Here is a 22,789-nt window from a genome sequence, read left to right as displayed (position 1 = left end):
TTCTAAGGAGGATTTTTGAGCTTCAGACCAGTTCATATTCCCTTTTGTTGTTGCAGATGTGGGTTTGTTGACAATGTTGTCCTCTTCAGAATTTCTGTCTTGATCTTCACTCTTCTCATAATATGAATCTGTGGTATGTTTCTTTTTACTCATGGTGTTTCTTTATTCCCTGGCCTTTAAAGAGATTGAGTTCTCCTGCTGGGGAACAGAGGGTATTGACCCAAACTTCTTGTGTTGGGAGCCTAGGTCTTGGTCACTGGCTTTGTGTGCTGGTGACTCTCATGCTGGGAATGGGAGGCTGTATGGTTCTGGCAGCTTATCTCATGTTGGGCTGGAAGCAGCAAGGCTGGAACTTTCAGGCAACTCTAGGTTGCCTGATTTTCCATTCCTTTAGCTTTCTTCAAGTCCTTTTAGACGGGTGCTGCAGGGTGTTTATCTGCCTGGGGCCTCCTCCAGTGTTGCCTCCTTCCTTTCTACTAATGCACAGGGAGATTCCTTTGTGGTAGGGTGCCTCCTCGTGGTTTTCTGAGCTGGTTTCCACCAGTTCATGTGCCCTCACTGAGGCACTTGGAGGTCCAGGTGTTGGTGTTTGCCTGCTCTACCACCTGGGCTTCAGGATTTCTTCACAATTGGAGGTTTCAGGGCTCCTACAGCTCACCTGGTGTTGGGTTGGAATCAGCAAGGCAGGGGATTTAGGAAGCCTTTAGGTTGTTTTCTTCACCTCCTTTCAGATGAATGCTGCAGGGTACTTGTCAGCCTGAGACCCCTTGTAGTTCTGCCTCCCTTATTTTTACTGAGGCCCTGAGAGACCTGTTTGCTGGGCTGCTGCACCGCTGCTCCATGTCTTTCTTCTAGTTCAGGTGTTCCAAGGTTTTTTTTCCAGGGTGATATGTTTTGGGTTTTCAGAGGTTGATAGGGAGACTGAGAGTGACTACCTTTTCACTCCACCATCTTAGCTTCTGGAAGCAGAAGTCAGAAAATCTCTGCCTCCGTTATTTTTGCTGAGGTACTGGGAGACCCCTTTGCTGGGCTGCTGCTTCACTGCTCCCAGACTTTTTTCTAGTTCAGCTGTTCCAGGGTTTTTTTCTGGGGTAATATTTCCTGAGTTTTCAGAGGTTGATATGGGAGAGTGAGAGTGACTACCTTTTCACTCCGCCATCTTGACTCCCTCCAATTCTAGTTTTTAACAGATTGTTTTCTTCTGTCAGTTTTTGTACTTCCTTCTTCAACTGGCCAATTATATTTTTAAGGAATTTGTTTTTTGCATGTACTTTTTTTTCCAATTGGCAAACTGTATTTTTTAAGGACTCTTCTACCTCTCTCATTAGACTTTCAAAATCCTTCTTCAGCTCTTCTAAGAAGGCTTTTGGGCTTCAGAACAGTTCATATTCCCTTTTAATGTGCAGATGGGGATTTGTTGACAATGTTGTCCTCTTCAGAATTGCTGTCTTGATCTTCACTCTTCTCATAATATCAATCTATGGTACATTTCTTTTTACCCATGGTGTTGCTTTATTCCCTGGCCTTTAAAGAGATTGAGCTCTCCTGCTGGGGAATAGAGAGAACTGACCCAAGCTTCTCAGGGGGGGAGCCTAGGTCTTGGTCACTACCTTTCTGTGCTGGGGCCTCTTATGTTGGCAATTGGAGGCTGTAGGTTTCTGGCAGCTTACCTCGGTTGGGATGGAATCAGCAAGGCTGGAACTTTCAGGCAATTCTAGGTTGCCTGCTTTTGCTTTACTTCAGCTTTCTTCAGCTCCTTTTAGATGGGTGCTGCAGGGTGTTTATCAACCTGGGGCCCCTTGCAGTGCTGCCTCCCTCATTTCTGCTAATGCGCTGAGAAATTCATTTCTGGCTGAATGCGAGGCAGCTAGTGGTTTTCTGAGCTGGTTTCCACCATTTCACCTGCCCTCACTGAGGCACTTCGGGTCAGGTGTTGTGTTTGCCTGCTCTATCACCTGGGCTTCAGGTGTCCTCCTGGTTGACAGTTGGAGTTGGGTTGGAATTAGCAAGGCTGGGAGTTTAGGATGACTCTAGGTTTTTTTTCAGCTCTTTCAGATGAATGCTGCAGGGTTTATCCACCTGGGGCCCTTTGTAGTGCTGCTTCCCTTATTTTTGCTGAGGCACTGGGAGACAGGTTTACTGTGTTGCTACACTGCTCTTCCTGTCTTTCTTCTAGTTCAACTGTTCCAGGACTTTTTTCCCCCCAGGGTGATATTTTCTGGGTTTTCAGAGGTTGATAGGGGAGGGTGAGAGGGACTACCTTTTCACTCTGCCATCTTGGCCCCCGGAAGCAGAAGTCCCAAGAAAGTACTTTAATATACATATGATCTTTAAAACAACTTCTGATGTTGGAAGGCTAGGTCTTATCCGTATTTCGTAGATGGAGGAACTAAGTCCCCAAAGAATCTCTTTCCCAATGTTACATAGTGGTTAAGTGGCAAATCCTAGACCCCAGGTCTTCCAATCAAGAAAGAGTCCAGTATCTTTTGAAAGACTTTATTGTCTTTTGAAAGAAAAAGTATAGAGGAAACCAAGGTTCACATCTGGCCTCTGATACTTAATAGCTATGTGATCAAGGAAAAGTCACTTGAAATCCATGAACTTCACTTTCCTCATCTATAAAATGGTGCTACTAACACTTGTGAAACATAAATTGCCTATATTATCAGAAGAGGAAATACAGTATCTCAATAGATCCATTCAAAAACAATTGAACCGCTAAAAAAAAAAGAGCTTCCTAAGAAGACAAGCACCAAGGCCATATGAAATTACAAGTGAAATTTATTAATATTTAAAGATCAACTAATTACCATATTGGGTAAATTATTTGAAATTATAGACAAAGAAGGAGTCCTACCAAACTCTTTTTTTGAAACACATATGATACAGATACTTCAAACACGAAAAGCAAAAACATAAAGAAGAAAAATACAAACTATTTCCCTAATGAATACATACATACACATATATAACATATATATGTGTATGTATATATATATATATATATATATATATATATATATATATATATATATATATATATACATACACATATATATATTATAACCAAGTGGGATTGAAGAAAAAGAAATAGAAGGAATCAGAATAGGGAATGAGGTAATAAAACTATCTCTTTTTGTAGATGATATGATGATTAACTTGGAAAATCTCAAAGACTCAACTAAAAAATTAATTGAAACAATGAACTGTTTTAGCACAAACAAAACGAAACCCCAACAATTTTAGCAATGTAGCAGGATATAAAGTAAATCCACACAAATGGTCAATATTCCTATATATCACAAACAAAATCCTACTTGAGGAGATAGTAAGAGACACCCCATTGAAAATAATTCTAGACTGTAAAAAATTCCTGGGAGTACATCTTTCAAAATAAACTCAAGAACTATATAAACAAAATTATAACAGATTTTTATACAGGTAAAACCAGTTTTAAATAATTGGAGAAACATTTTTGTGAGTGAGCAGAGCCAATATAATAAAAATGACAATTTTACCTAAATTTATTTGTGCATTCAATGCCATCCCAATTAATTTACCAAAAAAAATTTACTAAATTAGAAAGAAATAAAAAAATTCATTTGGAAGAACAAAAAGTCAAGAATACCAAAAATTAATTTAAAAAAGTGGAAAGTAAGGTTGTTTAGCAGAATCAAAACTTAAGCTCTATTCTAAAACAGCAATTATCAAAATTCTCTGGTAGTGAATAAAAATAGAAAGATACACGACTGGAACAGAGTAAGCATACATCTAGATAGGCACAAAGCCTATCTAGATGCTGAAAAGGGTCACTCTCCTTCCTTCCTCAATGAGTTGCCATCTCCAGTTGTCCTGATCATATCTTCACACTGGACCTAGATGGCTCAGGAGGAGAAAGAGGCTGATGACATTGCACAGCCCTCTTTCACTTAAGTCCAATTCAATTGCAACTCATGACATCACCTTCCTAATGTCATGGTCCTCTTTGAGAAAAAAGGATAATGACAGCAACAACCTGGCTCTCAATTTTTCTCCTCCCCAACTACTGCCCATGTACTTAGGACATACATAATGACTTTTCCTCAATCACCCTAACCATAACTTTTCCCAAAATCTCCTTGTCTGACCTTAATCTATTTTCTTTCTATGTTTTCCTCTGCCTTCCCTTTCCAAACCCTAGAATTAGCCCACATCATCACCTTCAATCCAGGAACCCTTCCTTTCTTTCCTAGGCCATCACTGCTGCATTAACTTCACTCTTTTCTTTTTCTCCCTGTTGACCTCTTGGTAAAGCAGTTCAACTCTGTACTGTCCCCTTGAGTCCCTAGCCCCTTTATTTTGTCGGTTGTCTTTTGCCTTTTTTGTAGTCCCTGACACATAGTAGGTAATTAGTAAATGTTGAATTGAATTATCTTGCCAAGCCTCAGCCTTGGATCATTCTCACCATGTCACGTTTGCTTCTACCCATGGTGCTGCTACATGAAGGTGGAGAAAATATCATGACCCTTCTCAGGAGCTCCACTTCAAATTCACATTACACAACCTCCACTGGGCCCTCACTGTTGCTAGGCAATCCTACTGTACCTCCTTTATCTTATCGCTACCCCACTCCTCACAGCAATTCTTCCAAACTTTTTCATCTCTCCTTCAATTTCTCATGGCTCCCTTTCCCTCCACTTTTCAGCTGAGAACCTGGCCTCCTATTTTTACAGAAAGAATTAAGGGACATTCACCATGAGCTCCCTCCTCTCCTCTTCCTCATCTCAATCAATAAACATTTATTAAGTGCATACTATGTGCCAGGAAGCACTGGGGATACAAAAACAGGCAAAAAACAGTAGTTTCTTTCAAGGAGCTCCTCATAATCTAATACAGGAGTCAACCTGAAAATAAGTATACAAGCAAGTGATCTACAAGATAAGTAGGAAACAACAGAAAGAAAGCACTAGAATTAAGAGGGAGTCTGAAAGAATTTGTGAAAAGGATGGGATTTTGCTTGGGATTTAGAGGAAGCCAAGGAAATCAGTATGGTTACCACTCATATTCCTTCCTTCACTATCTCTTTCCTCCCTGTCTCACAGGAAGAAGTGACCTCACTTCTTTCCAAGGCTAACCCCTCTCTATCTGCACAAGTGGTCTTACTCCATCCCACCTCCTTGAACAGATTTCCACCTCTGTCTTCCCCAATCTCTCCCTCTCTACTGGCTCCTTCCCTACTACCTACAAAAATGCCTATGTCTCTCTCAACCTCAAATCAAACACTTGATTATTCCATCTCCACTAATGATCATTCTATGTCTTTCTCACATGTTGTGACTAAGCTCCTTGAAAAGTCTGTCTTCAATAGATGCCTCCACTTCAGGTCCTCTCACCTTCTGAACCCTTACAATCTGGCTTCCAACCTCATCATTCCACCAAAATTGCTCTCTCCAAAGTTGTCAGTGATCTCAGCTGCCAAATCCAATGGTCTTTTTTTCAATCTTAATTCTCAACTTCTTTGCAAACTTTGATACTGTTAATCCCCCTCTTCTTCTTGATACTCTCTTCTCTCTGGGTTTTCAAGACATCATTCCTGATTCTCCTACTAATCTGTGTGCTCCCCAGTCTCCTTTACAGGATCCTCATCCAGAAAATCCCTTTTAATTGTAGGTGTCCCAGAAAGTTCTATCAGAGCTGCTTCTCCATGTATACTACTTCATTTGGTGATCTCATTGGCTCCCATGGGTTTAATTACTATCTCTATGCTGATGATTCTCAAATCTACCTATTCTACCCAAATTTCTCAGCTGATTTCCAATCTCCCATCTCCTGTTGCCTTTCAAATGTTTTAAACTCAACCTGTCCAAAAGAACTCATTATCTTTTCCTCCTAAACCCTCTGCCTCCTCCTAACTTCCCTATTATCATAGAGGGCAACACCATTTTCCTAGGCTCTCTACCTAGGTGCCATCCTGGACTACCCACTATCTTTCACCTCACATATCCAATCTTTTTCCAAGGCCCATTTCACCTTTACAATATCTCTTCAATAGCCCCTTTCTCAGACACTGCCACCACTCTAGTACAGGCCTTCACCACTTCATTCATGGACTATTGCAATAACCTGCTATCTGATCTACCTGCCTCAATTCTCTCCCTGCTCCAATCTACCTTCCATTCATCCACCCAAGTCATTTCCCTAAAGTGCAGGTCTCATTATGTCACCTCCCCCAAATAATAAGCTTCAGTGTCTCCCTATCCTCTATAGGATCAAATGCACAATCCTCTGTTTGGGATTCAAAGCCCTTCATAATCTAATCCCCTCCTTTCTTTCCTGTCTTCTTCCACCTAATTTCTCACCATGCCCTCTCACATAGGTACCCTAGTCTCTTGACTGTTCCACAAACAAAGGTGCTCCATCTTTTGTGTCTGGACCTTTTTCCTTTCCTATTCCCCATACTTTGAAGGCTCTCCCTGCTCATCACCACTGACAGGCTTCCTTTAAGTCCCAACTCAGATCCCCCTTGTACAGGAAGCTTTTCCTAACCCCTTTTAATTTTGGTGCCTTCCCTCTTGTGATTATCTTCTATTAATTCTGTATATGGCTTGTTTGCTCTTGCAAATTCTATGGTTTGTTGTCTTCCCATTAGACTGTAAGCTCCTTGGGCAGGGATTGTCTTTTGCCTCCTTTTGTATCCCCAGCACTTAGCAGTGTTTCTTACATGGTATATACTTAATAAATTTTAATTGACTGACATAGCCTACACAATCATATTTACAAACAGAAAGGAAAAACAAACACAAGACACAAATGATCTTGCAAGAGGACTCTTGAGGTTATATTATCAGAGTTGTGATCCAATTAGGATGTAAACCATAAATTTGACAATCCCCTTAGAAATTAGAGCTTTTAAAGACATGTTATCCCAGTAGATAGCTAGCCACTAAGGTGGTGCTGTGGAGAGAACGCTGGGCCTGGAGTTGAGAAGACCTGACACACTTGCTAGCTGTGTGACTCTGGGCAAGTCACTTAACCTCACTTTCCCCAACTGTAAAATGGGGATAACATCATCCATCTCACAAAGCAGTTCTGAGAATCCAATGACATGATATTTGTACAATATTTGGTATGGTGTCTAGTACCTAGTAAGCTCTATATAAATGTTTATTCCCTTTGCCTCAATAACCTTTCCCTACCTCCTGCCCTGAGCCTTCAAGGTAATCATTTCTTGGGTTCTTTGAAGTACAAGGGATTGCAAGAACAAACTTTATTGCTCTCTGTTTTGCACTTATTGTTTGTTAATGTTTAATTCAAAATTCCTCCTCTTTTTCTCTAGTCTTACCTTGCCAAGTCCTACTCTGGGTGAGATTACTCTCACTATTTACTTCCTTTGCCCTTACTCCTGGGCTAATGACTGAAGTTAGAGAAAATCATGAGAATGTGCCTATTGGGTCCACTACAGACTTTTTACATCATCTCAATTGGGCCCTCACTGTGGCAAAACAATCCTTCTATGCCTCCATAATTAAGTATCTTATACCATGGTTTTTCCAAACATTTTTGGCCCCCCTCATGTCTCTGAGAGCTCCCCCTTCTGCACACCTCACAGCCAACAGCCTCACCTCGTATTTCCCATAGAGAATGAAATCTTTTGCCCATAATTACCTCTTATACCACCTCCCTTGTCCTTCCCTCATTTTTCCTTACCTCCTCCCTCCCTCCCTTTTCCCCTTCCTTCCTTCCTTCCCTTCTTCCTTCTTTCCTTGCTTCCTTGCTTCCTTCCTTCCTTCCTTCCTTCCTTCCTTCCTTCCATAACAAGGGACTGGCCATTGAAGCTGTAGTCCTGGGAGAACATGGATGCTGAGTGGCACTCAGAAAATACATGAAAGACTCCTTGGAGGCCACTTTCCCTTTTAGTGGCAAAGGAGGATGGTGAGCTGTTGTGCTTCTCCCTGTGAGGGAAGCCTCAGCACCCTCTCTCACTCACAGTTTATAAGGTCTTATATGTGAAACCTTGCCTGGGATAAATATTGGGCCCTTACATTGGCAGGAACCCATTGAGGAAATTCTTCTCTGGGAACTTTTGTTATTGGATTCTTTAAATTGAGAATCCCTAGTAAATAACCGGAATTTGTTTTTCTCCCATTTTATTTCTTTCAATTTTTTCCCCTTAAATACATTTAAAACAATTTTAACACTCATTTTAAAAATTTTAAGTTCCAGATTCTGTATGTTTGTATGTATATATGTATGCATGTATATTTTATGTGTGCAGTCATGCAAAACGTATTTCCATGTTACCCAAGATACAAAAGAAAACACAGTCTCAAAGGAAAATAAACAATGAAAAAGAAAAAAGAAAGTAAAAAAAACCAAATCTTTGACCTTCATTTAGACTCCATCAGTTCTTTCTGTGGAGGTGGAAAGTATTTTTATCATGACTCCTTTGGAATTGTATTGGATCATTGTATTGCTGAGAATTGCTAAGTCAGTCTCAGTTGATCATTGTTTAATATTACTGTTACTGTGTACAAAGTTCTTCTGGTTCTGCTCACCTCTCTTTGCATTAGTTCACATATATCTTCCCAGATTTTTCTGAAAATACCATGCTCATTATCCATCATTATCATATCCCCCAACTTATTCAACCATTCCCCAGTTGACGAGCATTCTTTCAATTTCCAGTTCTTTGCCACCACTAAGAGCTGCTATAAATATTTTTGTATGTATGAATCCTTTTCTCATTTTTATAATTTCTTTTAGATACAGACCTAGAAGTGGTATCTCTGAGTTACAGGGCATGCACAGTTTTATAGCCTTTTGGGCATGGTTCCAAATTGCTCTCCAGAATGGTTGGATGAGTTCACAAGGTTCACTGTTACCAACCATGCAGTAGTATTCCAATTTTCCCATATTCCCTCTGACATTTGCCATTTTCCTTTTCTGTCATAATAGTCAATCTGATAGATATGAGGTGGTACCTCAGAGTTGTTTTAATTTGTATTTCTCTAATCAATAGTAATTTAGAATGTTTTCTATATGAACATAGATAGTTTTGAGTTCTTCATCTGGAATCTGCCTGTTTAAGTTCTTCAACCATTTATCAGTTGCAGAATGACTCATATTCTTAGATATTTCACACAGTTCTCCATATATTTGAGAAATGAGGCCTTATCAGAGAAGTTAGCTCACCCCCCTATTTTCCTGGTTTCCTTCTAATCTTGGTAGGATTCTTCTTTGTGTGTGTGTGTGTGTGTGTGTGTGTGTGTGTGTGTGTGTAGTACGTGTATGTGCACAAAAACTTTTCAATATAATGCAATAAAATGACCCACTTTACATCCCATAAGGCTCTTTAAATCTTACATGGTCATAAATTCTTCTCTTAATGAGAAATCTAACAGTAAAGTATTCCATGCTCTCTTAATTTGCTTATGAGATCACTCTTTACATCTAAATCATGTAGCCATTCTGACTTTGTCTTGGTATATGGTATGAAATTTTGTTCTATACCTATGTTCTGCCAAACTGCTTTCAAGTTTTCTCAGCAATTTTTGTGAAATCGTGAATTCTTGTCTCAAAAGCTTGAATCTTGGGGTTTGTTTAACCCTAGATTACTATGCTAATTTACTTCTATGTTTTATATACTTAACCTATTCCACTGATGCACCACTCTATTTCTTAATCAATACCAAAGTATTCTGATGATTATCACTTTGTAATACAGTTGAGATCTAGCAGTGCTAGGCTACCCTCCACATTTTTTTTCATTGATTCTCTTGATATTCTTGATTTTTTGTTCCACAAAATGAATTTTGTTATTTTATTTTCTACCTCTATAAGACACCTTTTGGTAGTTTGGTTGTGTGGCACTGAATAAGTAAATTAATTTTGGTAGAAATTTCAGTTTTATTATATTGACTTGTCCTACTTGCAAGCAATTAATATTTCTGCTGTTATTTAGATCTGACTTCATTTGTGTGAAAAGTCCTCATATAGTTACTGGATTTGTCTTGGCAGGCAGACTCCCAAGTATTTTCTACTACAAGCAGTAATTTTAAATGCAATGTCTCTTTCTATCTCTTCTTGCTGGACCTTGTTGGTAATATATACAAATGCTGATGATTTTATATCTCACAATGTTGTTGAAGTTATTAATTATTTTAATTAATTTTAGTTGATTTTCTAGAATTCTCTTAGTATATAATCATATCACCTGCCAAGACTGTTAGTTTTGTTTCCACATTATCTATTCTAATTCCTTCAACTTCTTTTCCTTTTCTTATTGCTATAACTAGTGTTTCTGCTGTAAGATTAAATAGCAGTAACATCCTTACTTTGCCCCTGATCTTATGGAAAAAGTTTCTGATTTATACCCATCATGGATAATGTTTGCTGATGGTTTTAGACAGATATTATTTATAATTTTTAAAATTTATTTTGATTTATCAACATTCACTTCCATATGATTTTGAGTTTAACAATTTTCTCCCCCTTCCTCCCCACCACCCTCCCCAAGACAGCACACAATCTCATATAGACTATACATTTACATTCCTATTAAATGTGTTTTCACATTAGTGAAGTTGTAAGTAAAAACTAAAACCAGTAGGAGGAACCATTAGAAAGAGGAAGCAAAACTCAACAGAAGAGAAAAAAAACTGATAGCAATTCAACTTCCATAATACTTTCTTTGGATGTGGATAGCATTTTCCACCATGACCCCTATGGGGATATCTTAGATAGATCATTGTATTGCTGAGAAGGGTTAAGTTTATCAATATTAGTCATCACACAACGTGGCTGTTCTTGTGTACAAAGTTCTCTTGGTTCTGGTCATTTCACTCAGCATCAGACCATACAAGTCTTTCCAGGTTTTTCTGAAGTCAGCCTGTTCATCATTTCTTATACCACAATAGTATTCCATTACATTCATACACCACAACTTGCTCAGCCATTCCTCAATTGTTGGGCACCCTTTCAATTTCCAATTCTCTGCCACCACAAAAAGAGCTGCTATGAATATTTTTGTACCTATGGGTCATTTTCCAATTTGCATGATCTCTTTCAGATATAGCCCTAGAAGTGTTATTGCTGGGTCAAAGGGTATGCACATTGTTATAGCCCTTTGGGCATAGTTCCAAATTGTTCTCCAAAATGGTTGGATCATTTCAGAACTCCACCAAAAATGCACTAGTGTTCCAATTTTCCCACACCTTCTCCAACATTTATCATTTTACTCTTTTGTCATGTTGGCCAATCTCGTAGGTGTGTTGTGGTACCTCAGAGTTGTTTTGATTTACATTCCTCTAATCAATAATGATTTAGAGCATTTTTTCATATGACTATAGATTCTTTTAATTTCTTCATCTGAGAACTGTCTGTTCATATCCTTTGATCATTTATCAATTGGAGAATGGCTTCTAGTCTTATAAATTTGTCTTAATTCTCTGTATGTTTTAGAAATAAGGCCCTTATCAGACAGCCTGGTTGTAAATATTCTTTCCCAATTTTCTACCTTCCTTCTAATCTTGGTTGCATTGGCTTTGTTTGTGCAAAATCTTTTCAGTTTAATGTAATCAAAATTATCTGTTTTTCTTTTTGTAACATTTTCTGTCTCCTGTTTGGTCAAGAATTCTTTTGTTCTACATAGATCTGATAGGTAAACTATTCCTTGTTCTCTCAGTTTGCTTATAGTATCAGCATTTATATCTAAATCATGAGCCCATTTTGACTGTATTTTGGTATATGGTGTGAAATTTGGGTCTATGCCTAGTTTCTGCAATACTCTTTTCCAGTTTTCCCAGCAGTTTTTTTCAAAGAGTGGGTTCTTGTCCCAGAAGCTGGGGTCCTTGGGTTTATCAAATAACAGATTACTATAGTCTTTGACTACTGTGTCTTGCATATTTAACCTATTCCACTGATCCACCACTCTATTTCTTAGCCAATACAGAGCAGTTTTGATGATGCTTCTTTATAATACAATTTAAGTTCTGGAATTGCTAGGCCACCTTCCCCTGCATTTATTTTCATTAGTTCCTTTGATATTCTGGACCTTTTGTTCTTCCAAATGAATCTTGCTATTATTTTTTCTAACTCTATAAAATAATTTTCTGGTAGTTTAATTGGTGTAGCACTGAATAAGTACATTAGCTTAGGTAGTATTGTCATTTTTATTATATTACCTGGCCTCCATGACCAACTGATGTTTTCAATTATTTAGATCTGATTTTATTTCTGTGAAAAGTGTTTTGTAATTGTGATCATAGAGTGTGGGTTTCTTTCGGGAGGTAGACTCCTAAATATTTTGTAATGTCTATAGTAAGTTTAAATGGAATTTCTCTTTCTATCTCTTGCTGTTGGGCTTTGTTGGTAATATGTAGAAATACTGACAATTTATGTGGGTTTCTTTTATAGCCTGCAACTTTGCTAAAATTGTTTATTATTTCAAGTAGTTTTTTACTTGATTCTCTAGGATTCTCTAAGTATATCATCATGTCATCTGCAAAGAGTGATAGCTTTGTTTCTCCTTTGCCTATACTAATGCCTTCAATTTCTTTTTTTTCTCTTATTGCTAAAGCTAAGGTCTCCAGTACAATATTGAATAACAGTGGTGATAATGGATAGCCTCGTTTCACCCCTGATCTTATTGAATATGCTTCTAGCCTATCCCCATTACATATAATGCTTGCTGAAGGTTTTAGATATATGCTATTTATTATTTTAAGGAAGACTCCATTTATGCAAGTGTTACATTCCCTTGTAGGGATGTAAACAGCCCACCCTTATTAACAACATATTGTATCTTTCTGTCCCATTTACCATTGTATGTCTTTCTTGAGTCCTGTACTTGAAGATCAAATTTTTTGTTGAGTTCTGGTCTTTTTGTCAGGAAAGTTTGGAAGTCTCCTATTTCTTTGAATATCCTTCTCCTTCCTTGAAAAATGATGCTCATTTTTGCTGGGTAATTGATCCTTGGCTGCAATCCAAGCTCCTTTGTCTTAAGGAATATCATGTTCCACTCCCTGTGGTCTTTTAATGTAGAAGCTGCAAGGTCCTGCATAATCCTGATTGTGATTCTATGATATTTAAATTGTTTCTTTCTGGCTGCTTGCATCACCTTCTCTTTCACCTGGTAATTTTGGAATGTTGCTATTATATTCCTTGCTGTTCTCAATTTGGCATCTCAGGTGGTGATCTGTGGATTCTTTCTATGGTTATTTTCCCTTCTGGTTCTAGGACTTCAGCGCAGTTTTCCTTTATGATTTCCTGAAAGATATGGTCTAGGGTCTTTTTTTTATCATGATTTTCAGGTAGTGCAATAATTTTTAAATTGTCTCTCCTGGATCTATTTTCAAGGTCTATTGTTTTACCGATGAGGTATTTTATGTTTTCATCTATTTTTTCATTTTTTTGTTTCTGTTTGACTGATTCTTGCTCTCTCATAGAGACATTAGTTCCCACTTGTCCAATTCTAGTTTTTAATAGAAGGTTTTCTTCTGTGAGTTTTTGTCCTTCCTTCTTCAATTGGCCAATTGTGCTTTTTGGGTACATCTTTTCCTCATTGTATTTTTTTTCAAATTGGCTAATTGTATTTTGGGAGGAAAGGAGAAATTTTGGAACCCAAAGTTTTAAAAACACATGTTTACAAAAAAAAATGTTTCCTCATGCAACTGGGAAATAAGAAATAGAGGAAATGAGGTACAGAAATCTATCCTGCCCTACAGGAAAATAGAAGGGGAAGAGGATAAGAGAAGGGGGGGGAGATATAGAAAGGAAGGCAGACTAGGGGAAGGGGTATTCAGAATGCATGGCATCTTGAGGTGGGGGAGGGGCAAGATGGGGTGAAAATATGGAATTCAAAATCTTGTGGAAGTAAATGTTGAAAACTAAAAATAAATTTATATTAAAAAAAGAGATGATCAATGGATTATTTCAATTTCTATTTTACTTTCTGGTTCTAGAATATCAGAGCAGTTTTCTGTGATAATTTCTTGAAAGATGATGTATAGGCTCTTTTTCTGATTGTGGCTTTCAGATAGTCCAGTAATTTTAAAATCATCTCTTCTGGACATATTTTCCAGGTCAGTTGTTATTCCCATAAGATATTTCACATTGTCTTCTATTTTTTCATTCTCTTGGTTTTGTTTTATAATGTCTTTATTTATCATAAAGTCACTAGCTTCCAGTTGCTCCATTCTAATTTTTAAGTAAGTGTTTTCATCAGTGAGCTTTTGGACTTCCTTTTGCATTTGGCCAATTCTACTTTTTAAGGCATTCTTCTCCTCACTGGCTTTTTGGACCTCTTTTGCCATTTGGGATAGGCTATTTGGTTGTTTTTGGTTTTGTTTTTGTTTTTTTTGGTTAGGCAATGGGGTTAAGTGACTTGCCCAGAGTCACATAGCTAGTAAGTGTTCCACCTAGCTGCTCCTAGGCTACTTTTTATGTTGTTCTTTTCTTCAGTATTTTTTTGAGTCTCCTTTAGCAAGCTGTTGACTAGTTTTTCATGATTTTCTTCCATCACTCTCATTTCTCTTCCTAGTTTTTCCTCTACTTCTCTTTCTTGCTTCTCAAAATCATTTCTGAGCCCTCCCATGGCCTGTGACTGATTCATATTTTTCTTGGAGGCTTTGACTTTGTTGTCTTCTTCTGGTTGTATATTTTGATCTTCTTTGTCACCAAAGAAAGATTCTATGATCTAAAAATTTTTGTGCAGTTTGCTCATGATCCCAGCCAATTACTTGAATTGTAAACTCTTTGTTAAGGTAGGGGTCTGCTTCCAGTGCAGAAGATGTACTGTCCTAAGCTTTGGGGGTTTTGTGCAGTTGTTTTCAGAGATGCTTCTAGGGACCTGTATGTTTTCAATTCTTACAAGGTGGTATGATCAAGAGTGAGGTATTTACTCCTTTCCTGCCCTGTGCTCTGGTCTATGTGTAACCACAAGCACTCTTTTATGCTATGGAACTGTGAGTAGGAATTTCATCTTCACTGACACTGCAAGCTCCACCAGGCCAGCGATCCTCCTTGCCCCAGGATGGTCACCCAGAACTGTGACCCAGATCTAAGCACCGTCAAAGCAAAAGAATCCTGTCTCAGCACCAGCAAAGAGATCCCTGTAATTCCCCTCTGCTCAGCCACTCAATTCCTCCTCAGTCTGTGGGCCAGAAGCTCCAGAAGCAGCTGCTGCCCTGGGGCTATGCCCAGACTGGGGCTGGGACCCAGCTTCTCTCTCACCAGGGTCACAGACTTTTCCTATTGAGCTTCAAAGTTGTCTTTGGCGTTTGTGGGTTGATAAGTCTGGAAACTACCATAGCTGCCCATGGTTCAGTCCCCTGAGGCCTGCTCCAGGTTCTTTAAGGCGTGGTGTTTGCATGCACACCCACACTGAACTACAGGTTTCTCTCCCAGCCTGGCAATTTCTGACCTCGGTGACTTTTCCTCAGTACCAGCATCTCAATGGCAAAGCGATTAGTGTCTCAATTTCCTCATTAGTAGAATGACAACAATAATGTACTACCTATATTACAGTATTTTAATGAGGATTGAATGGGAAAAATATACATATATATTAATAATTTTTTCCTTTCTCATTTGCTAAACTAATAAATCCTGTTTATCTCAAACTAATATAAAGTAACAAGATTTCTTAGATTAGTAAATCGGGAGGAAAATACAATAGGTTACATTGTTTAGTTATTCCATTTGTGTCTGACTCTTCATGACCCCATTTGGGGTTTTCTTGACAAAGATACTGGAGTCGTTTTTCATTTCCTTCTCCAGCCCATTTTACAGATGAGGAAACTGAGGCAAACAGGGTTAAGTGACTTGTCCAGGGTCATAGAGCCAGTAAGTATCTGAGGCCAGATTTGAATGCAGGAAGATGAGTTTTCCTGACTCTAGGTCCAGCCCTCAATCCACTGCACCACCTAGTTGCTTGTATATATCTACAGATATTCTTGATATATGTTATATAGAATGATGCAGTACAGTTGTGTCAAACATGAATAGAAATGGATCCCAGTGGGCTTCATATTGACTTAGAAATCCCACAAATTAACATTATCTGTGTTGTATTGTATCTTTATTTATTTTGCTAAACATTTCCCAGTTACATTTACCTTGGTTTGGGCTGCTCACAGTTTTGCTGGTTGTTTCTGATGTAGGGGCTGAGAGTTTGACACCCCTGATTCAGTAGATAAAGAGCTGACCTCAGACCCAGTCAAAACTGCGTTCAAGTCCCATCTCTGATACAAAATGCCTATATGATCCTGGGCAAATTCAATTAACCTTCCAGTGCCCTAAGGCTAGGCAACTCTCTTGAAAATTTAGTTGTTGTTTTTTTTGTTTTAGAGAAATTGCAAACATGCATTGGCAGAGAGACTTTTTTTTAATTGGAAATTCCTTGTGCCAATGAAATTGCAAGTTCTAGTCTCTCTCTCTCTCTCTCTCTCTCTCTCTCTCTCTCTCTCTCTCTCTCTCTCTCTCCTCTCTCTCCCCTTCTTCTCTCTGTCTCTCTCTATGTAATACGTATAATGCCAAACTGCCTTGATAATTGACAGCTTCTTGTTGCACTTTGGATTGTGTTGCTCAAACTTATTTGATTTATAGGATCATAGATTTAGAACTGCAAGGAATCTTGGAGGTCATTGAATCCAACCCCTTCTTTTTTACAGATGAGGGAACGGAAATGTAAAAAGATAAAATGACTTGTCCAAGGTGCAGATCAGAGCTGGGGGGTAGGTTGGATGCAGCCAGGAAGCACAGTGGATAGAATCCTGGCCCTGAAGTCAGGAAGACCAAGGTTCAAATCCACCCTTTGACACTGGCCACTTACTGAGCAAGTCACTCAACCCTGATTGCCTCCCCACAAATAATTAAAAGAAAAATCAGAACTAGGATTCCAACCAAGGTCCTCTGCCTCCAAATTCATTATGCTTTCCCTTGTTCCCTGCTGCCTCGCTTACTTTTCAATTAATCATACCAAATTATTTCTAGGAAAAGCAACAACCACATTCTGAATTCACCATTGAAAACCTGGTCTGTACTGCATCTGAACTATTTGCAGCAGGAACAGAGACAACAAGCCCACACTGAGATATGGACTCCTGATTCTCCTGAAACACCCTGAGATAACAGGTGAGATTACAGACTGATCATACACATCCTTCATTTAGTCAGCATGAGAGGGGTTCATGGTCCTTTTGAGACTTTCCTTGGAAACTTTTCTGTTCTCATTTTAATATATTTAAGTCATTACATGTTCAAGTTTCCTTATTCCTCTTTTTTCACTGTTATCCCCACTCTGCTTAGTTAAGTTGTGTGTAATTGTGAGTTATTCCTTAATATAGTGATAGAGATAGAGACTATAGCCCACTCATAGACTTTAGGGGAACGGAATGATTGAGAGGCACTAGTTCCTGATAGCTTATTGACCATGACTGACCATAGGAGGAACTCATGCCTCTGGATTCTTGTCACTTATACAGCCGTGCAGGGAAGTACTTTGGGCCTATGCTTGGTCACATTGAGTTCTGGAACAGTTCCAGACTTAGACCCCTCTTCATTTCTTTAACCAAATCTGGCTTCACCCGTGTTTTTTTTTTTTAAGAACAACTTGAGCCTGTCCTGAGTGCATGGGGCATAGGTGCCTCAAGGGATTCTCAGCTGGCTTAAGAGATTAAAATGGAATTTTCATCTATCTATCTATCTATCTATCTATCTATCTATCTATCTATCTATCTATCTATAAGAATGTGAGTGTCAAGTGCATTACTTACCAGTGCTGCTCTTGGTGAAAATCAGAGAAAATCTGAGAGAAGGTAGTTTTTGTTCCTACTTCTAAGATCAATTTTCATTCATATTGTGACAGGAAAACTTCGTGAAGAAATTGATCATGTGATCGGCCGAGATCGAGGTCCATGCATGGAGGACAGAAACAAGATGCTTTACACCAATGCTGTGGTACAGTAGATAGAGCGATACATTGACCTTATTCCAACCAGCCTGCCACATGCAGTGACAGAAGATATTCAGTTTAGACAATATCTTATCCCCAAGGTCAGAAGTGTTTCTCACTATAACACAGCACAAGATTTCATAATCTCTCCCATTTAATTATAGAATCTTAGAGTTAGAAGAAACCTCAGGCTAACTCACTTGTGGATATTTTACAATTCTTACCATTCCTACTTTACCATTTTACCATACCTACTTTACATTCTTTAGATGACAAGTAATTACTTCTTCCTTAGAACATCTAATTTCTTCATCTTCAAGAGGAGTTCCCAATTTGTTTATCAGCTCTTGCCTTATTCTTCTACATAATATTGTTTTATTCTTCACCATCCTGATACAGGTCAGAATTCACTTCTACCTCTTCAGATCATCTGGCATCTGCCTGAACTTGGTATGCTTATTATTCACCCAGACAGTTCTTTCCTTCTTTGATAGATCTGATGGTCAAAAGTTATTTTATTAACTTTTATTAACCTGAGATCTGCCTCCTTGTGTCTTTTACTCATTGATACCGGTTCTTTCCCACAAGGTGTCAAAATTCAGTTTCATTTCTCACAATATAATTGCAGACTTTCTAATTTACTATCAGCACAGGTGTTGGCTCTATACTTAAAAATGAAAGATTTTGACTAGAGGATAGTTCTGAGTTTTCTTTCAACTCTAACATTCTATGGCTCTTATTTTCTAGTTATTTGTTTCTATCTACTCATTTCAGGGTACCACCATAATACCAGCACTGTCTTCTGTTCATTATGATGATGAAGAGTTCCCCAATCTGGAGAAGTTTGACCCAGGTCACTTCCTGGATGAAAGCGGCAAATTTAAGAAAAGTGACTATTTCATGCCTTTTTCAGCATTGGTAAGATATTCATCTAAATGCGTAGGTCAAAGATGGATTGATAACTCAGAGGAAATGTGTTTCAATCCACCTTTGCTACTTATTGCCTGTGTGACCTTGGTCAAATTATTTTGTTTCTCTTGGCTTCAGTTACCTTTTATGCCAAAAGATTAGGTTGGAATAGGTGACCATTTTGGTTTTTCCAAATTCTAAAACCAGGGATGAGGGTGGAGACATAATACACCATTATTCTAATTCTCCTTGGGTATTCTAATTCATCAGCTAAACTAAATCAGTTGGCTTCACAGTAGTTGCCTGAGTTTATTTAAAAAAAAAAGACAACTGAGATAGTGGCCACTTTGTTCTGCATCCAGACCCACAACTAAAGCCTCCTCCACCACTCATATTAAAAACTGTCCTCTCAGTCACCCTCAACCAGGAGCTACTTCTCAGATAAAGTCTTCCAGGCTTTTATGTTAGCATGGTACAATCTTGTATCTTATCAAGCCAAGGCAGTGAACTGGGTTATCTTAAGGCCCATTACTCAGGAACCATTATAGCTAAGGTCACCAAAGGTATAATCTTAGAGTTTGTGATTTTGTAGAAACCTGTCTGCTGACTAGGACACATGAGTATGGAACTCTCTTGCCTAGTTATGTAGATTTTAATGGGGATCTATTGGTACAGAATTATCACTGATGATCTGTCTTGTCCTTTCACCTTCAATTCTTGGGGAAATCTAGTGGTTCTCAGGTAGTGGTGGTGATAGCCAAGTCTAGGTATGGCAGACATGAATGTTGGCAGGCAGTTAATTATCCCTGAAGTTGTGATCTCCAATGCCATGCCCTGTTCAATTGATTCTAATACTTGGATTAGAGGTAGGAGTGAGTAATTAAGACAACTGGCTGGATGGCCCTGAAGTTGCAGGGTAGACCCCAGAGGTATTTTCTGTCCAGAATGGTGACAAGAAGTTCCCAGAGGGAAATTCAGTCATTCTTCTGCCACATTTCCTCTCTGGGTAGCCATAAACTTAGTCCTTGGATCATAAATGAGTGATTGTTTTCTCCCTAGGGCAATGACTATTTTTTTCCTGAATATAAATCGCAGGACTTGCTTTGACTGGGGGGGGGGGAAGGGGGGGATTGATTAAGAAAATGCATAATTGGAGGGGTCTTCCTTTTCTGTTCAGGGAGCATAGGCTCCTCAAAGGAGTCAAGGATCAGAGAGGAAAGGAATGCATTCATTCTTTTGCCTAATGCCACTGAGTGTTAGTGGGCTACCTATGAGTCTGAAGAAGTTGTCTAGATGATTTAGAAGTCTACTAATTTCAAATCCTTGTATTATCTCTTTCAGGAACACGGATATGTGTTGGGGAGAACATGGCTCAGATGGAATTATTTCTGTTTTTTACTATCACCTTACAGAATTTTACCTTGAAATTTCCCATTGACCCCAAAGATATTGACACCTCCCCTGTTGCCAGTGAATTTGGCAAAGTACCCCCTTCCTATGAGCTCTGCTTTCTACCTTTCTAAAAAGCATGAAGGACCACCACTATTTCCAGCTGCTCTAGATTCTCCTCATTTGTTATGGATAAGCTGTATTCATTCCATTGTACTGCGATGAAAGCCCTGTATGATTTTAGCCCAATACTCTCTTCTAGAATAATCTAAGACTCCCTCTGACTTTTGCCAAAATCATGACTTAAGTTTCCCCAACATTCCCAGAAAATTCCTCTGTTCCTGGAATATTTCTTCTCTTTTCTTCACCTGCACTGATTAAAATCCTACCCACTCTTCACATCACAATTTAGATGCCATATCCTTGTGACCTCTTTACTACAATCTGTGATTCACATTTTAAGACTGAATTATATACCCATCTTAGGTTGTGTATTCTTTCAGAAATGTTAGTTGATCCTGTTCTGTGCTCCTCACTAGTTCTTAAGCTTCTTGGTAGCTGGGCTTTTATCGTGCACTTCTGTGCATTCATCCACCACTAATATGTTAGAAACCCTTTTCTACTTCTTAAATACCTCAGGCTATGCACTTCAACACATATACATATTGTACTCATATAGCAGATTAACTGCTTACAATGTGATGGTAGTGATGTGGTACCTTGGACAGAGTGTAGGACCTGGAGTTGACAAGATCTGAGTTGAAATCCAGCCCTAAACACTTACTGGCTGTATGACTGTGGGAAAGTCACTTCTCTGTATGCTTCAGTTTCCTTATCTATAAAATTGGGATGATCATAGGGAAGAGTTCTACCTCCAGCCACATTGCAAATCTTAGCTGATTCTGATCTTATTTGAGGAAAGGATGAACATTTGAAGAGATCACAAATCTCCTAGCTTCTCACCAAATCATCTGGTCCAATCTTTTCACTCTATAGATGAGAAAAAGTGAGGTCCAGAATAGTGATATGACCTGCCCCAGACCACATTATTTGCTAATTTCAGAATCCAGGCATCCTGGCACCAATTGAATGCTTTCCCCACTACATCCGTCTTCCTTACTTTATGTAGCTAAATATGCAAATCCCATGTTTCTTCATGATTTGGTAAAATAGGTGGGAAATGCATTTGTAACAATTTTATATCCATATATTTATCGTGCTTAATGTGACCCTTGCCATCATTTTTCTATGTTTGACAGATATCATACGTGATGTTTGGGCATGTGTCTACTGGATGTCCAGAAAGACTTTGGTTATTATAGCTTTATGTTTGTTATAGAGCAGTGGGCTGGGCATCACAAAGACTCGTCTTCCTGAATTCAAATTTGTCCTCAGAAACTTACTACCTGTGTGACCCTGGGCAACTCAATTAATTCTGTTTGCCTCAGTTCCTCAATTTTAAAATGAGCTGGAGAAGTAAATGGCAAACTACTCCAGTATATTTGCCAAGAAAACCTCAAGTGTGGTCATAAAGAGTTGGGACTGAACAACAACAGAAGATTTCCTTAGGTGGAATTAAATGTGTTTTTAAATCCACTGTGTTCTTTCAAGACCATTATCTTTAACTAGATAAATATTTCCCATTCTCCAGCCTCTCTTGTGGACTCCAGTAGTTGTTTGGGAAATTATAAGGAAGTTATTGGGATAGGAGGTGTCAAATCTAGTTTGGAACCTAGCGTGTTATTTGTGCTAACACTTTCCCCTGCTCTTTCTCCCTTGGCTGTGAGATCATTTTCGGGTTTGTTTTACCCAGTCTCTACACTGTTAGAGGCCACAGATTAATCATAAATTACTCAGTCTGTCCTATTGGTTCAAATGTGGGGTGGGGTAAAAAGATCAGGATTCCAGAAATGGAATCTCATTCAGAGGAGAGGAATGGAAGTTGTAAAGAGAGAATTGAGCTTCATATCTAAGCAAGCAGTAAGCCAGCTGAGGTTCTCAGACATCTTCAGTTCAGGAGCGCTTACTAAACCAGAGTTCTACACCAGGAGCCAGGTGAAGTGGTCTATTCACACATATAGCATATGCTTCAATTTACTTGTGGGAGAATAGTCCACTGTGGTCACCCCATTCTAGGTGCTGGAGTGGAAAGTCATCAGGTTTGAAGTCCGGGGAACCTGAGTTCAGCTAATGGCTCTGCCTCTTATTAACTGTCTGATCTTGGGCAAATTACTGAACTTCTCTGGGGCTCAGTTAAAATTAGGTGGTTGCAATTGATGACTATTGTGTATGATTCCTCCCAGATCTAAATCTGAAATCCCTTATATTTCTATGGTCTAATAATAACATATTTCTATAGCAACAAAGTATTTTCCTCAGGACAGATCTGTAAGTTAGTTGGTGCAAATATTGTTGCCATTTTACAGATGCAGAAAATGAGGTCCACAAAGGAGCAGCGACTATCTGTTTCAGAACTTTAACTCACGTCTTATGACTCCAACTTAGAAATGCTCCACTAAATTCCCCTGACCCAGGGAGTTGAAGACTTCTCAGTGAGTC

At 38.7% G+C, this 22,789-nt stretch overlaps 1 protein-coding gene across 1 annotated transcript in view; it reads left to right on the top strand.

Moving 5' to 3' along the window:
- The window catches only part of LOC110204149 (cytochrome P450 2C18-like), a 32,261-nt gene extending 11,897 nt beyond the window's left edge, over positions 1-20,364 (top strand). The window contains exons 8-9 of the mRNA XM_078151607.1: positions 18,707-18,850; positions 20,254-20,364. Of these exons, the coding sequence (XP_078007733.1) occupies positions 18,707-18,850; positions 20,254-20,364 (255 nt within the window). The remainder of the gene's footprint in view (positions 1-18,706; positions 18,851-20,253) is intronic.
- The last annotated feature ends 2,425 nt before the right edge of the window (positions 20,365-22,789 follow it).

Source organism: Phascolarctos cinereus, unplaced genomic scaffold (assembly GCF_003287225.1).
Source record: "Phascolarctos cinereus isolate Bilbo 61053 unplaced genomic scaffold, phaCin_HiC Scaffold_3;HRSCAF=262, whole genome shotgun sequence".
Classification (NCBI taxonomy): Eukaryota; Metazoa; Chordata; class Mammalia; order Diprotodontia; family Phascolarctidae; genus Phascolarctos; species Phascolarctos cinereus.
The sequence above is the reverse complement of the archived record's forward strand: the minus strand, read 5'-3'. Positions and strand labels throughout refer to the sequence as shown.